This window comes from Scardinius erythrophthalmus (genome assembly GCF_964197995.2).
Source record: "Scardinius erythrophthalmus genome assembly, chromosome: 24".
Taxonomy (NCBI): domain Eukaryota; kingdom Metazoa; phylum Chordata; class Actinopteri; order Cypriniformes; family Leuciscidae; genus Scardinius; species Scardinius erythrophthalmus.
The window spans coordinates 21,637,536-21,650,318 of record NC_138244.1 but is presented as its reverse complement, the minus strand read 5'-3'; the positions used below and the strand labels follow the sequence as shown (position 1 = coordinate 21,650,318).

General features: G+C 38.8%; 1 protein-coding gene across 2 annotated transcripts in view; it reads left to right on the top strand.

Moving 5' to 3' along the window:
- The window catches only part of dusp8a (dual specificity phosphatase 8a), a 45,081-nt gene extending 41,290 nt beyond the window's left edge, over positions 1–3,791 (top strand). For both annotated transcript variants that reach the window (XM_081355787.1, XM_081355788.1), the window contains 2 exons: positions 177–300; positions 573–3,791. In XM_081355787.1, the coding sequence (XP_081211913.1) occupies positions 177–300; positions 573–1,641 (1,193 nt within the window). In that variant the 3' untranslated portion in view covers positions 1,642–3,791. The remainder of the gene's footprint in view (positions 1–176; positions 301–572) is intronic.
- The last annotated feature ends 8,992 nt before the right edge of the window (positions 3,792–12,783 follow it).

Here is a 12,783-nt window from a genome sequence, read left to right as displayed (position 1 = left end):
TTAGCATGAAAAATGAGCAGCATGCCCTGTTATGATATCAGGAAGAACAAATTTGATCCTCAAAGCATATTTGCAGAAGTGATATGTTTTGTTTTTTTTCTGGCTTGTCACTGAGGAGGTATTTGGTTGTCTTGCATGTTTTGTGTTTTCTCACATGTTTCCCCTCTCCCTTTCAGACAAAGCCAAGGTTTCCAACTGTCGAGTCATTGTCCATTGTTTAGCTGGCATCTCCAGGTCCGCCACCATCGCCATTGCTTATATCATGAAGACAATGGGCTTGTCATCAGATGACGCATACAGGTAAACTCACTCAGACACCCTGCAGCTTAAATTGCACGGCCTCAGAAAAAACGTTTTCTGCTACCTGTAATTTTATATCCATTTACTGCAACATGTAAAATGGATCACATAGAAACAAGTAAACAATACCTGTTGAAGCCTTCTTAAACACATATTTTTGTTTAAGGCCTTTACAAGCTCACATGATGAATCTTTGTGTTGAAGATGTCTTCCTATCCTTACATGCGGATTTGTCCCTAGGGTAATCATTCTTACTCTTCTTGTGTTTCCAGGTTTGTGAAGGACCGCAGACCTTCAATATCACCCAACTTCAACTTCCTGGGACAGCTGCTGGAGTTTGAGAAGGGTCTGAGGTTGCTAAAAGCTCTGTCCTCAGGTCAGGAGAAGTTGGAGCAGTTAAAGGAATTATCAGAGCCAAGAGGAGAATCTTCAAGTGATCCTGAAAAGGGCCGTCTGGAGGCGGAGAAAGACCGCACAGAATTTGACGTTAAGCTACCTTCTCCAACCTCCCTCCAGCAGGGCTTTAATGGCTTGAATCTTTCGGCAGAGCGTATCCTGGACACCAACCGTCTCAAACGCTCTTTCTCACTTGACATCAAATCTGTCTACGAGCCCAACCACTGTCCTCGTCTCGCACCTGTGCATACCGAAGATGTCCCCAAACTCTGCAAGCTGGATAGCCCAGAGGCTGGAGAAGCCAATGGTGTGTGCCAGTACTCACCTGTTTCAGTCAGCCCCGGTTTAGCTGAATCTCCAGGTCTCTTTCCTGAGAGCAGCTCCAGACCTCGTTCACGGAGGAAAAGCAAGCACAATGGTAGCAGTGCTGGAAGTTCTCCTGTGCACTCGCACAGCCTAAACTTCGGACGGTCACTCCCTGCACACAAAAGTCCCAGTCTTGATGACAATCTGAAGCCCTCCCTGCTGCTCAGCCTTCCCACTGTGGGCACCGGGCCCATGTGGACCAAGCATAGAGACACCGTTCAGGCCACAACCCCTGTTACGCCAACAGGTGAAGCCCCTTGGTTCTACAGTTCGGAGTCAATGAACAGTAATGGAGGTGGAGGAGGGGCAGTACACTTTCCTACACTAGGCTGTAGCAGTCTCCCTGGGCCGTGTGAGGCTGTGCGTCTGCGGGAGAAGGTGGGGGAACCACGGGACTCGAGGGGCAGCTGGCACGAGGATGCTCCCACTTCCTGTGCTGCCGATAAGCAGTTTAAGCGGCGCAGCTGTCAGATGGAGTTTGAAGATGGGATATCAGAGACACGTTCAAGGGAAGAACTGGGAAAGATCAGCAAGCAATCCAGCTTCTCTGGGAGCATGGAAATCATTGAAGTATCCTGACATCACCTGCTCAGCCCCTGAGGACTTTTACACATAGGCAGCGGACAGGCGCCACTTATGAGCAAGGATGAGTGAGAGTGGGCCTGGAGAGGCTGTTGTGTGGAACATTCATATTAGTTCATAGGCTTGTCGATAATGACTGGTTCTCAGAAATGTGACACTTTTTTTTTTGTCTTTTTAAGCCAGTGGAACCTGACGCAGATTGACTTTGCTTTTGACTTTCTACTGTTTTTAAGCCATAGCCATCCCCAGATGACAACGAGCTGAGACTCCAGTTGCAGAATCCCTTGTTTCCTCACTCTAGAAACAGATCCCCAGGTTTCCTCATAAAAGCTTTTCCAGCCTTTTGGTGTATTAAGAATCAAGCATGGCTGTAATGCTTACACTTGTTTCTTTTATTATGCCATATTATGAAGTTACACCGCCACAGCACAAGGAGTCAGCATAGACTAAGCCTTGGTGGTACATGCTTTTACTGGCTGAATGAAGGCCTCTTTGTGCAGTTCTCTTGTCCACCCTGGTCCTGTATCCTAGCATTCATGGAATCCTGGAGGAGGAACCAGGCATGTCATGAAGGAAACACATTGTGGGCATTTTCCCATAATGTTCTGTCACTCTTTTGTTACCCAGATTTCAGGGTCTTGTTCTTCCCTTCCTGTGCCCAAGTGGTGATGCCCGAACTGTTGTGCAACCCACGTTCCTCTCACCGAGCATGCTTCAAGGCTGCTGTTTTCCTTACAAACAAATAGTATATGAACTTACACAGTGATTTCAATGGATGTTTAATTTTTTGGGTTTTTTTTGTCATTTTTCTTAGTTACATTTTTAATTTATTCTACTGGTTCATTCTGGTAATGAGAAATAATATAAAAATTGTGGAGTTTTTATTTTTCCTCTTTTTTCAGTGTTGATCTTTCTTTTTCAGTGATATTTACGAAAATACACTTGCAAGACCGATACGGAACTACAAGCAATATGTTTTCACTTATTTTCCTCCTTTTTGTTCATAAGAGAGTGCGGTTATTACCAGGAATTATCTGATGTTAAAATGCACTTTCTTTTGCTTTAAGTGGGATGTTTTTGGATGTTCTCATTAAAAGGGTACCACAACGCTTTACAAAAAATCATGTGTAACCATTTATGTCCTGCGGTGTGCGTCACAAACTAAAGCATTTGGTATGGCTTTTATTTGTCTCTCCAGCCTGCTGGCTTGAATTATTAAAGACTTTAATCCAGCATGAATAATCTAGAGTAATCTAGAAGAATATGTATGATACCCCAGAAACTCATTTTGATTTTCAAGAATTAGATTTTTGTATTAACAAGCACACAAGACAAAATGAAGGGAAAAAATGACAGGGACGCTAAAGGGGTTTGTCTGTGTTCCCCATTTGTTCTGCATATTTATGATATTATTTATTGTTTGTTTGGGTCTGATTGCGGGAGGATGTATGATGGATGTTGTGAATGACCCTTTGCAGATGCTCATATAGACTGGCGTCTTGGAGAGGAGATAAGCCCCTAACCTTTAAATCCACAACTGCGCACCCATATGAAATAAGTATACACAACTAGATGCATTTTTAAACCTGACTGATAATCTGACAGAGTTATGTCTGTTGATCATCTAGTTTCTATTGGATCATAAACTTTTTATGTAAAACCAATAACTGATAAGAACATATTATGCTCTATGGTGACAATACATTCGGCTTGCTTTTTTCTCAGGGGAGCTTTTGATGACTCAATTACAAATCTGGGCTCTGAGCTTTCTCTTTCCTGTCCTTTTCATTCATTCTCTCTCTTTTGCACCACTTTCTTTCCTACTTTTTCCCTTTATCCTCTCCATTTCTCTCAGAATCTCTAGAACGCTCCAAAGTTTAAATATAACACAGAAAGGGTGTGTGTGTGCAAATGTGAATGGGAATGCCCTCTCCATGGGAGATAGTTCAGCAATTTATTTATGTCTGTATTTTTTCAGTTAGCTTTTCTGAATGGCAAATCTTGTATTTTGTGCTGCTGTAATTGTTTTCTTTGTGTGAGACATTACCTGTATTTCCTTTTCCTTCCCTGTACTATATTTTTAAAGACATTGTTATCATTATTTAAAACATGTAATAAAAAGATGCAGGCTGTCCTTTTTTGCTGAAATTGTTAAATAGTTGGCAACTAATTATTATTATTATTATTACTATTATTATTATTATTATTATTATTATATGTTGTGTGAATAGCATCGTATCAATAAAACTAATTGAGATAGGGAATTTTTTAAAGAAAAAATCTTGATACCTTAGGCTGCTTGACGCAAAATACCTCAGGTTCTTTGGAAAAGGCTTGTTCCTCCCCATGTACCCATTTTGTGATGATGATGAAACAAAATACAAACATTACAAAATATGAAAAAGTTTCGTGATTTCTTTTCCTTTGATTTTTGTATTAACATGACCTTGCATGTGCAAGATCAGAGATTTCCAACAGTTTTTATGAATGATCAACATCATAATTTATTTATGCATTTTGAAAATGGTCTCTAACATTCTATTAATGGGTTTAAGAGTTTTGTCAAATCTGGTGTTGACGTAAGGTACATGAAGAAGTTTGTAGGCATCGTTACCTAAGCTTTTTTGACAATGTCCAATGAAGACAGTAAAAAGGTAAAAGTGTCTTTAATTGGAGCAAAAATAATGGGCAGCGAGTTCATCTGCATGTCCATTGATTCTCAGTAGGGAAATAAAGCTGTGAAAGATCTTTTATGTAAACATTTAATGTTTCAGAAGGTAGGTTTTATATAAATAAATATATATAGGTCCTATCATGCTTTTTCACTTTTATAACTTTATTTAGTCTGTAATGTTGCTGTTTGAGCATTAAAAAGATCTGCAAGGTTACAAAGCTCAAAGTCCACTCCAAAAGGAAATATTTTATTTAACAGAATCCACTTTTCAAGAACTACAACGAATGTCTTCATTTAGACTACAACACGATTTTTACGGATCTTAAGAAGTCATAACGTTCCTCATTTAAATAAACCCCGCCCCAGGAATACTCAAAGAAAGTTGGCGAGGCCTGGTTGAGCTGCGCTAGAGAAAATGAAGAGTGTTGTCGCTGTTTTTTTCCACCCTGGAAAAAAAATTCCTAAGGCTGATGAACTTAGAGAGGTAAATATTTTGGTTAAAACACTGTTCCTGAAGATTATAACCTCGTTTGTCTGTGCGCTGCACATCTTACGGAGAACGGCAGACAGACAGAGTACAATGCAGGCTATAAGCACAAAAAGCATCTCCTGAAAGACATCGGGACATCTGTTGTTTATGGATCTGAACTTGAAAGTAGCCTATGTCTTATTATTTTTAGATGCGTTTTCTATTAACAGTTCCAATTATAAGTTTTATGTTGCTATGATAGCTCTGATGCTAATGAAGGGCAAAGCTCTGCCTCAGCTAGCCTGCTAACTAAAATTACAGTATTGATGTAGTGTTTACTTTAGCTTTTGTAAGCTCTTGCTTTTGTAAGACAGTTCCCTGCCCCTTAGTAAATTATCCATGATTTTGTGATCGATTACTGTTTGTATTACCATATTTTTTCCGACAAATGTGATTAAATGGTGGATAACATCGTATCTATGAGAAAATTGCATGCCACTCTGAAACATCAGTGGCTTCATTGAATAATGCATTCAACCAGACTAGGTAGAGAGGAGCTGTCATAATGTAAAATATGTGAACAATGATGGGTTTTTTGAACAATCAAGCATTAACACATATTCTTGTACACCCCAAAAACAAAGTCAAGACTTTGTAAAAGGGCATAATAGGACCCCTTTAAATAGCCAGTGATGATGACAAAAATAATGAACAGTTGAGAAGATGAATCCAATGAAACTAAAGAGTGGTGGCAAACAAAGACAAAGAAACACATGTTACTGATGAAAACAAACTGAAAGTCCATGATAGGGCTGTCACTTTACGTTCGAAAATCGATTGCACAATCGATTGGACCAACCAACGCAAGTTTCGAAACCGAAAATAGGGAATCGATTTTAACGGTCTTTTCTCGGAGCGCGTCCAGCTCGTCACGATACTCCCGCAGCGAACGCGCGTCATACAGCAACTGCAGGCTCTGACAAACACGCATAACAGCAAATTATCTTTCTGCATAATAATGCGTCTCTTTTTACTACAAAACTGTGAATTCTGCCGGTATGCAGACAGTCTCATGCATTCAGATACAAATTCGGGCTACGCGTCTACAATCGCCAACGTAGGCGAAATTTGTTTGACATTTCTAATCGTAAACACAGCCATGTTGAAGACTGAGGTAATGTTTTTCTTTTATGCTATGGCAGTCCACTCTGCTTATTGATTTCGAGAATGTTGCACTCCTGTTTGTCTTTGTGTACGAAACTTCACGCCAATAAATCATCAGAAATATTGCAGACTTGTGCGCGTTTCAAGCGCCCTCTTTACGTTCGTCCTAATGCCTGTTCGTTGTCCGTGGATTTGCCCATATTTTGCGTTTAAAATGGAAATGTCTTTAGACATGGAAAATCGATTTTAAAATCGATTCAATGAACACTTATGGCTCAAAAATCGAACAGGATTTTTTCACAAAAGTGACAGCCCTAGTCCATGACAACTATAACAAAGTCCATGAAAACTACAACAAACTGAACATAACTGTGACAGTAACAAGACGATGCGTCGTAACGTTGACGCTATGGGAACGGCCCCAGGCATGACCAGTGTCTGAAATGTGTGGAAACACACCAATTGATTGGAATATGGAAGCCCTATAATGTCACATGTAGCACCCGTTAGTATAAAAGGGTGCCTTCCTTAGACGTCATCAGATTATTGTCTGAAGGAGATGTGCAGGCATGCCTGAAGCATGGCAACTAGATGCAGCGTCTCTTTCTCTCTCAGGGAACCAGGGTTATCTTCATAACCTAGACGTTCCCTTTCGAGGGAACTCATTGCTGCGTCAGAACGTTGAAGCTATCAGAACGTTAATACCCACTTCACCATACTGAACAAGTGCCTGCTTCACTAAGATGTGAAGATATGCACAATCCTAGTGAACTAGCACTGATAACTCAAGGGACTTACACTGGAATTAAATGTCAAAGTCCGTTCTGCCACATCACCATGACATGAAACAATGCCCTTATTTCCTAGAAGAGCTAACAAACAAGCCAGTGAAATTCCCAAAGCTCAATGCTCTTACCTACTCCTGGGAGCAGAACTTACCAGGGAAATCCCCCAACAGCCTAACAACGCATGAGATACTGAAATACTATCGCAACTCTACACATCCTCAACCCTTTACTACCTCTTAAGAAATAGGAATGGTCTTAGAGAATGGAGTGTGCAAGCTAACTCCTAATCTGTACAAGTCTAAGGTGTATAAATGCTTCCCTCATTATCACCTCCAGGTCCAAACTGGAGGGGTGACAGATGAAGCAGTGGGACGCCAGTGGTGGTATTGCCCAGTCAACCTAACCTGTACCAGCCCTAAAGACAGCTTACCAAAGAGGCTCAGAGAGAGCCATACAAATCGGTATCGCTGTCTCAAAGGATCTCTGGGGAGCGGAGGCCTCAGCATGATAACCCTAGAGCGAGTGGAGGCCTGTCTATGTTCTACCTTAAAGACAGCTTACAATGGACGCTCACAGGGAGCCCTTCACACTTGATGTCACTGTCTAAACTGAGCTCCAGGGAGCAGAGGCCTCAGCATGACGACCCTCTAGAGGGAGAAGAGCATCTATCTATGCTCTACCCCAAAGCTACACTTGGGAGACAACAACTGATGAAATGGGACACGAGAAGCGGAATAGGCCATCTTCTTTCAGCTATGTTTGGCAACACTTCCAATGCAATTTGAAAGGAGCATACACTTCTAACTGCATATTTATGAAGAAGAAGCAGCATGCGAGAAAGTGGGAGGCGGATTTGCCCATCTTTCCTCACCAGAGCCAGTGCACAACTATAAACACAGAAAGAGTATATAGCTACTACTTCCGAATTCGCCCTCTGGGAAGACAACAACTGATGAATTCGGGTGTGAGAAGCAAAATAGCCCATCTTCTTTGTCTAACAACTATTCACATGCAAATATGAAAGGCGCATATTCCTCCTATCTCTGTAGCAAGTAATGCAAAAAGCAGACCTTTAATAACCCCTGCACAAGCACGATATATGTGCAAGGTTCTCCTAGAGAAGCGAACAAACAAAAACCTGTATTTGCACAAATCTCCCAAGTATAAGAGAATAAAAAGGGCAATAGCACTGAGAAAAGCTCAATCTGCTCCTAAACTTTTCCATAGGAAAAACCCTGCGGGTCCATGAAAGCCAACATCAGCATAGGCTGGAGGGGGAGGAGCCTAAAGCGAGTTTCCTCTGCTACATATCACTACTTCAGAAACGAGAGCAGAGCTTCCCCACGACGACTCATCACAGTGTGTGCATATACAGCTCCCTCAAGAGCTGACAGCATTCACTCCGCTCTCAAGCTTACATTTACAGGTGATATCTTCACTCACACACTTAAATAAACGGATCTTCAAGACCAAGAGCTAATGACGTCTAAGGGAGGCACCCTTTTATACTCCGGGGCGCTCCATGTGACATCATAAGGCTGCCATCTGTCAATCAATTGACATGTTTCCACACATGCTTCAGACACCTCGCCTGGGCAGGCGTTCCCATAGCACCAATGTAATGACACAGCGTTGAGTTCCCTAGAAAGGGAACAGCGTTTTCCAAAAATGAGTACACTCTAAAAAATGCTGGGTTGTTTCAATCCAAATTTGTGTCAAATATGGACAAATTGTTTTAATTAAAATGTTTAACCCAACGGTTGGTTTTGTCTCATTTGACCTAAATTTGGGTTAAAACAACCCAGCATTTTTTAGAGTGTAGCAAATATGTTCAGATAAGGTTGGGGATGCAGGGAAAATACATGCTAAATGCAACCAATTAATTGTACATGAAATAAAATGGTTGTTTGTAATGATTTTTGGCAGCTTCTGTGATGTCCCCCTGTGAAAGAGGAGAAGGTGGTAGAGGTGGCATAAAAACTCCCATTACACTAAAGGCCCATTCACACCAAGGACGATAACTATAATAATAAAGATATAGTTCTAAAAATCATTCTAAATATAAAAGAATAGCAGAGTCCACACCACAACTATAACGATAACGGAACAGAGAATCAATATCGTTGGAATCACATTCAGAATGATTTTTTTCCAGTTGATGAACGATAAAAACATTGACAGCCAATCAGAATCCATCCTGCTTTAGAGAGCTCAAGCATTTATTAGCAGCACAAATAAACAGAACAATATCGTCCGCTTGTGTGGATGCTAATATAGTTATCGTTATCTATATATTTATTGTTCTTGGTGTGAATGAACCTTAACAGTGCTGAGTTCATACCCAGCTGCCCACTTGCAAGCTGCGGGGTCAAGGTGAAATGCAGTGTTAAAAGGCCCTCCGTATAACTAGGAACACTAAATCCTGTGGGAAAAGGATGAAAAATTCCCAGCTTCCCACTCGAGAATACCATTCTGTTGTCGCTCAGCTTGGGGATTTTTCGTTGTCATGTTTTTGAACATGAGCACAGTGAATGAGTAACTCTGTGGGTATTTCTGCAGCCTTTGGTCAAAGTAATTTGTTAATAGAACAAATTTTACTTTGTGCAAACAAAATAAGGGATGTGATGTGGGTGATTCATACATGCACCCGTGTGACGTATTCAGATGTTTGTTGAGTAAGTCAAGTGAGGCAGTGTGTTTGGACTGCGTGTTCTGAAGAGATAATGATTACGGAAGCCCAGCTGACGATGACCGCATGATGACATGCAGTCCACACAAAAGACTCTCCTGTCTTCCTCCCTCACATCACAGTCAAAGCTCAAACATTCACTTTTAACATGCATGCTGTGGCTGTGACCACAGGTCATCCTTGTTGCTTCTAAATGGGTACAAAATAGCAAAAGTTTATGATAAATTATATGTAAAATAGCTTATTAAATATGATATAATGCAGAAACATTATATATAACTGATTATTATTACATTCTAAATATATTTGACAGCACTAGTTTTTGTGTAAATTTTGTATAAAGTGCTTTTGTCAGCTAACATTAATTAAGGATTAGAAAAACATTTTACAATATGATTATATAATGTTATGATTATACAATATGATTATATAATAATACGTTTATAATTTATATAATTTCTTATATAGTATCAGCAGATATATTCATATACATTTTATATATTATTTTGCACCAAATATTATTTTTTTCTTGTTTTCAGAGCAATTATTAATAATTTCACTCATCAGTCCTTACACTATATATCCAGGCTATTTGAAAGTTGTCTATTTCCAATGTCCCCTTTGTTTGTTTTAGTGTACGTGCAACGAGCAGATTCTGTATCACATGGTTAATAAACGGGTCAATGATCAGGTTTTAAAAGGCTCTTCAAAACCTGGTTCAAATATTACTGTATTACTGTAAAATACGTTATAGAATAACAATGAATTATGTTAGAATATAATAAACTATATTTAATTCTGCCTACTTAACATTTTGGAGGATTTTGTCTGAGTGCAAGAAAATTGTGTTATTGTAAGCTATTGGATACGAGAGTGACAAGTTCCAATGAAGCTGATTGTTCCCAGATGCAGCCATGTTGTGTGCCAGAGAGCTCTCGGATCCCAGAGTTTATATACGGCAACTTATAAAACTGTTACATCATAGCAACAATTCTCTTCAATTCCGTATGCTGGAGTCGGTAGGTAACTTTCCGTGGGATTTCTTGCCCCATTGCCTGTGTCCTCAAATGACCGTAAATCAAAAAGCATGTGAAAATGCTTCTTCACTATAAAAGAAAAGCCGCAGAGACTTACCATAATACATTTTATAAACTTTTGGTGCCACAAAATTATGTATTCATGCACTTTATGACATTGCTGCAGTTAGTTAGTGTAGCCGCAATGTTCCAATGTAGTGTCAATTAAAAAAATAAATAAAGTGCCATAATATATATTTCCCACTGCCCTGAAAATAACCACTATAACTCAATGGAAAAGTGTAATTATTTGATTTGACTGCAGGCGAACATTTAGGGCTAATTAAGTGCTAACGCTACAAGATACCCTGCGTTATGAGACCTTAGAACTGTATTAAAGTATTTTTTGCACATTCAACAAACAATGTACACTCTGGTGTCCTTTGTTGTTGGTTTTTTTTTTTTTTACGCATTTAAGGCACAAATCTCATATTTTTGTTCTGAGAACAAAAAAAAATACAATCAATTATTAATTGTAATTAATTTTAATATCATAATTGTTGAAAAATATTTTTTTTTTCATTTTAATATTTTTCCCTCTAATTTACAATAAAAATAAACAATTCATAAAATTAAGATATCAAAGTAACATTATATTCACCTTTTGTACATTTTCTCAACATTTACTCGAACTCTGTAAAAAAATATTAGTATTTTTTTCCCCTTATATAAATATAAGTATAAATATAAATATATACATATAAGTATAATATATATAAATCTTTAAATATAAGTTTATTAACAATTAAAAACCAACATTTTGCAAATCGCCAAAATCAGATTAGTATTTAAATTATATTTAGATATTTTGCAAATAGGTCACATGATTGTAAGTAATTTCGAATAGAAAATTAATAGAATATAAAATAGCTCATATATAATTTTGTTTCACCTAATGAAGCTGGTAAAAAATGATATTTTCAATAAGTTATGACAACGTATATTTTACATTGATTTAACTCATCAAAATAAGTTAAGCAATTTTTTTTCAACAGATTCAACGAAAAAAATTAAGTCAGTTTAATGTAATTTAAGTTGAAATGACTTAAACTTCCAAGTTTATTGTACTTAAAAATTTAAGGCAATTTTTTTTTTTTTTTTTTTTTTTTTACAGTGTATTATTTTTTGTGCCATCCAAGCTGTATACTTACTCCTTACATCAACTTTTCACCAAATTTTTTTAAACCTCTGTATGGTGCTGCCATCTATTGGTGGTTGGTGATGTTGTTGTCATCGAGGCCAAACAGGGGTCATGTATTATTCAGTACACCTCCTTCCACATACATCATCTCTGCTCTCCTGAGATTTCAATGATGCCAGTGTAAGGAGACACCATCTATAATTGTCAGGTAGGACAGCTGTGCACTTGAAACACAGGTAGGGCTGAGTCCTCAGGCGCCGAGCACATCGCTCAGGGAAAGACAGGAGACGATGTGTCTGGAATCAGAGATACGTGTATTGATTTGTACAGTATTCGCACAAGGTAAATGTCTAAAGTGAATCAACCTTGTGTGCTAAGATTTCATGTAAGACCTGGTCATAACCTTAATGAGATTGCTCTGTCATCTTTTGCTCATGGCATTTCAAACCCAAAGAGATGTTCAAAAAGCTGCCTTTTTCCATAAAATGAAAGTGAATGAGTACTGGGGCTAACAAGCTCCAAAATAAGCACTACAAATAGGCTTCTTGTGCTATATTTTAAGTCTTTGTGTGAGGAACAGACTAAAATTTTATTCAGAATTTGTTGAAAATCTAGTCAGGAGAACTTTTTTGCTTGAGTCATTGATTCAACAAAACTTTAGGTGGCATGTACGTTTACACGACAAAGATATGCTCAAAATGGAGAAGTTTTTCCTTTGAGTTTTTCTCGTACAGGCGACACCGTTGTCAAAACGATCCTCATTCACACGGGTCCACGAAAACGACTGAAAACCCTGTATTCTGCTGCCAGGCCATTAGATGGCGATGAAACACTATAGACTGAACACGTAATACGCATGTGCATGACGTCATCATCTTCAGAGATCCGCGTTTTTGTTGTTTACACTGAGACCGTTTTTAAAAACGTGCACTTTGAAACCCATTTTCAAAAGTTTGCGTTTTCAGGCACCCAAAATGCCGTTGTCGTGTAAACAAATGGCCAAAACGCATAAAAAGTTTTACGTTTTTAGTTGAAAGCTGTCTGGTGTAACCAGCTCCTGAGTATAAACTGATGAGCCAAAACATTACGACCAATCACAGGTGAAGCGAATATCGCTGATCCTCTCCTAACAAGGGCA